Below are 4443 nucleotides of genomic sequence, written 5' to 3'. Positions count from 1 at the left end.
GCTGTCCCCCCCCCCACCCCCCCTGCACCCAGCCCCACTTGGCCCGGTGCTGTTTATGTGCGGGGAGTGGTTGTTGAGAGCCTAGAGTCAGCAGATCTGGCCCTGATCGATGACAGCATTTGCGGTTCTCTTCCAGTAAGAGCTTTAAACTTGGGGAGAAGAGAGTCATTTGGCCACGGAGCGGAGAGAGCTTCCCATACGCCTGTCTGCTGCTCACAGAGCTGCAGCTGGGACGAGAAGAAGCTCCCCGCCGCTCAGGCTCAGTCTGATGCAACCAGGGCAGATGTTAAGCTAACCCTGGGTTATGAGTGGACTGGTCACAGGGCGAGGATGTCCTTGACGTTGGCTGTCTGTTATAACGCTGTATCCATTCAGATTTTTCTACTGTTACACCCGAAAATGACACCTGAAAAATGTCTCAGTGATATTTATGTCTTTAGCAGCTTGTTAGCTCTTAGCTTACAGCTGACACCAGTGCACCAGCGGCCGGTGACTCAGAGGTGAGCCGTGTACTTGACTGATTACATTAAAGTGACGCTCGTCTTCTGTTGTTTAAATGTTTCCACACTGCAGACCACACTGACCCATATATGTGTGTCAAATTAATTCGACAAATGATCTAACTGTCTCTCTCTCTCCCTCTCTCTCTCCGTCTGTTTTTTCTCCACAGACATTTATAGTCCTAAACAAAGGGAAAACACTCTTCCGCTTCAGTGCCACGCCCTCCTTGTACATCTTAAGTCCTTTTAATTTACTTAGGCGAATAGCTATAAAGATTTTGATACATTCATATCCTTTCATGCCATTGTTTTTGCTTCTGTTACCTGAAATGAAAATGGAAAACTTTGATTTTTATTCATGCCTGTCTTACCAGATGCACAATCCTAGGGAGTTTTTAGAACTGTCAGCAGAAATTCTAATGTGAAAAAAATTGTACATAAATATTTTCCTGAATTGCTTCTGGTGTCAAAAAATAATATATATTTAGTTTTGTTTTTTTTCTTTTTCAAAAGAACAATTTATGAACCACAAGTCTATTTTGCATGTCAGGATTATTCTTAAGGAAGAAAAATGAAACATTATTTTTAGGAATTATTGAGTGAATCATCAATCTATGAACTGATGAACAGGAAGTTAGCTGACTGGAGCAACTAAAACTTTGGGTTTAAATGGGAGTCTCACCTGGTACCAGTCATACCAGGTATTTTAATTTAGACTTTTGTTCCACTCATTACAATAGTTACCCTTGACATATTATAGAAAGATAGATATATATTTTCGCAGTAACACATTCACGTTTCCACCATTTTCTGCACAGGTGCCAATAATCAGTCGATAGAAAAATACAGTTTTAATAATACATGTCTTTTGGATGGTAATCACCAGTAAATGTTATTGATTTTTGTTCTATTTCCAAATATCAACTTTAATTTCATTCCTGATTTTAATCTCTGTAATATTCCAGATTTTCCTTAACTTTTTCTCCCCACGTTATTCAGCATGATCATCATGTGCACCATTTTGACCAACTGTATATTCATGACATTTAGTGACCCGCCCGAGTGGTCTAAACAAGTAGAGTAAGTATATACACACACACACACACACACACTGCAATTATCTCCTATCAGATCTGCATTGTTATCTGAACTGTATCTGTCTCATTTACTTTCCTTCGTTCAAAGGTACACCTTCACCGGTATCTACACATTCGAGTCACTCACAAAGATTGTTGCTCGAGGCTTCTGTATAGATGGGTTCACCTTCCTCAGAGATCCCTGGAACTGGCTGGATTTCATGGTCATCTCAATGGCGTAAGTGTTTTACAAATGATGAAACTGAAAACATTCGTTTGAAACAGTCATGTACAGGTTACTGCATACGTAGAGTACGGAGGAGTATTTTAAACAAGACAAATCTTTGTACTCGACATAGAATTACATTCCACCTGCAGTGTGGTCACATGATCAGCATGAATCAACCAGTGATTTTTGCCGTTGGTCGTAATGTCCCACTCGGCCTTTTTGACCCCTGAATACAAACGTCATTGTTTTTTTAATTCAGCATCATATATAAAAATACATAAAAGAAACGAAATCTATAGAATTTTAAAAAAAGCCAAGACATACACAAGGATTCTAGTTTGTGTTGATTTTAGTTTCCACATGTGGCTCTGTTGTTAGAGGTCCACAGGAACAGCAGTTAAACCTGAGATGAAACAAGGACCCCTATTGGATATGTCGCAAAAGTGTTTCATATTAAACCGAGCCCAGTGTCATGTATGAACATATTTTGTTATTTTCTTTTCAGTTCTAATCTATTTATTTAGCAAATGTGTCGATATGTAAATCTTTGCAGTGAAGTAAAAAAAACAAGTTTCATCAGCGTAGAATTTTAAGACTCCCCTCCCCTCTGTAGTACTCCTGTGGACCACTAGGGGTTGTTGCTCCCCTTTGCTCTAGAGCAGTGGCTCTAAATGTGGGGAGCAGGACCAACAGTGGACGTGGAGCTAGGCTAATTAACCATCAGTTCAAGTGTAATGAGACAGGAAGTGATACCAAAATAAAAACTCCTGTCCCCTGCTGGTTTTGACCTGTAACAACGCAGCTGTTTGTGGAAAATAAACCAGTCACTGAGTTAAGTCAGATTAGCAGATACATTATTTAAACCAGTGTTTCTGAAATTTTCTGGGTTGAATTTCTTTCAGCCTTAACAAACATGACTGTGAATAATAATTAAAAAAAAAAAATCCAAAAAACAAACGTAGTTTTCTTCTAGGATCTGTTGAAATTAACAAGACCTGAATTAAATAATTAAAAAAAAAACATGAAATATGAGTCAAAGAAAAAGACCTGAATTAAATAATTCAAAAAAAAAAAAACATGAAATATGAGTCAAAAGATTTTTGGTCCATAAATATATGTCATCGTTTAAAAAAAAATATCTCTGTGACCCACCCTTTGAGAACCACTGGTACACGCAGCACATCCAGTCCACACCTGTCAATCATGCCATGTTGATCTTTGCCCATGATAATATGATGTAACTCTTCTGTGTGTGTGTGTGTGTGGGACGGCTGCTGAGTAACTGTATCTGATCCACCTTGCAGGTATATAACAGAGTTTGTAAACCTAGGCAATGTGTCAGCTCTGCGTACGTTCAGGGTTCTGAGGGCTTTGAAAACAATTTCAGTTATCCCAGGTAAGAGAGTCCAGGTGTCTGTGTGTGCGGGTGGGCGGGCGAGTCCCGGGGTTGATGTTAGGTGTGGTTCTGTTTCGGTCCTTTCTCCTCTTCCTCTTCCTCCTTCGCACCTTCTCCACCGGTGGTGCAGGCGACCTCTCTCTCACCGTGACCTCCCCTCCTGGTCTTCAGTGGTGGTCCTAGTGTTGTGCCCTCGCGCATACATGCGTGCGTGTGTTGTTATTGTGTGTGTGTTGTGTGTCATGGGGTTCTGTATTGTGTTTCATCCTACCTTGTTACAGATATATAACAGAATTTGTGGACCTTGGGAATGTGTCGGCGCTGAGAACGTTCAGGGTTCTCCGAGCTTTGAAAACAATTTCTGTCATTCCAGGTGAGACTCCCATTTAAACCCTAAGGCTGAGCTCACTACTGTGGAGTAGCTGCATTACATTACCTTACCAGACATTTTTGCTTTTTGACGATAATCAAAAATGGTAGCTTTACTTTGTTGATAGGCTTAGCAGTCTCTATGTAACTGTACTCTCAACCAAAGATGGAAAAAACAAGATGCAACCTTTATTATTATTATTATTATTATTATTATTATTATTATGTTATGTAAATAGCTTCTCCTTCTTTTTTAAACTTTATCCAATTAAAAATTAAAATCTGTCTTGTTTCTCGAGACGTTTTACTTTCCCTAAGACTGCCAAGCCTAATTTAACAACTGCATGAAGCTTTGAGACATGTGCTTTTACAAGTTTGGCTTTAAGAGGCTTTTTTTTTCCTAGATAATTTTTATTATTATTATTATTATTATTACAGGAAACATTTAATCCAGGTGTTTTCATCTCCTTTTTTACTGAATGTACATTCACAGAACAACAACACAGTTACTCAGACCGTTGAGTCACCGTGATGTTATTACACTTCATGTCAGCACGTACTTCCACACACGTACTGTCCACACACACACTCACCGCAGCACAGTGAACTCACCCCCAATCACGTAGCGCTGTGTCGTTCGGCTCAGCTAACACTGAAACGGCCAGAGAACGGGGACAGAAATAGTCCTTCGTGTTAGCGGAAGGTCAACATCAGGGTGTGGAGAAAGAATGTGATGCTGACACAGACTCAGGTCCTTCAGCCTTGGCGTTTAAATGACCTGCATGCCACCTCTCATTGCCCTTCCCGACCTAATACCCCCCCTCCCCTCCATCCCCCACTCTCCCCCCTGCCCCCCCCGCCTGTCCCCTTTTT

At 40.5% G+C, this 4443-nt stretch overlaps 1 protein-coding gene across 7 annotated transcripts in view; it reads left to right on the top strand.

Annotated features, from left to right (window-relative positions):
- scn8ab (sodium channel, voltage gated, type VIII, alpha subunit b) overlaps positions 1-4443 on the top strand; it is a 45988-nt gene that overhangs the window by 15588 nt on the left and 25957 nt on the right. For 2 of the 7 annotated variants that reach the window (XM_025060011.1, XM_008320028.3), the window contains exons 1-4: positions 153-789; positions 1491-1580; positions 1686-1814; positions 3483-3574. In XM_025060011.1, the coding sequence (XP_024915779.1) occupies positions 1501-1580; positions 1686-1814; positions 3483-3574 (301 nt within the window). In that variant the 5' untranslated portion in view covers positions 153-789; positions 1491-1500. Of the gene's footprint in view, positions 1-152; positions 790-1490; positions 1581-1685; positions 1815-3109; positions 3202-3482; positions 3575-4443 lie in introns of those variants that run through there. The other 5 variants (XM_025060012.1, XM_017036552.2, XM_025060010.1 and 2 more) reach the window with 4 other exon arrangements.

Source organism: Cynoglossus semilaevis, chromosome 11 (genome assembly GCF_000523025.1).
Source record: "Cynoglossus semilaevis isolate Cse_v1.0 chromosome 11, Cse_v1.0, whole genome shotgun sequence".
Taxonomy (NCBI): domain Eukaryota; kingdom Metazoa; phylum Chordata; class Actinopteri; order Pleuronectiformes; family Cynoglossidae; genus Cynoglossus; species Cynoglossus semilaevis.
This window is presented reverse-complemented; position numbering and strand designations above follow the sequence as displayed.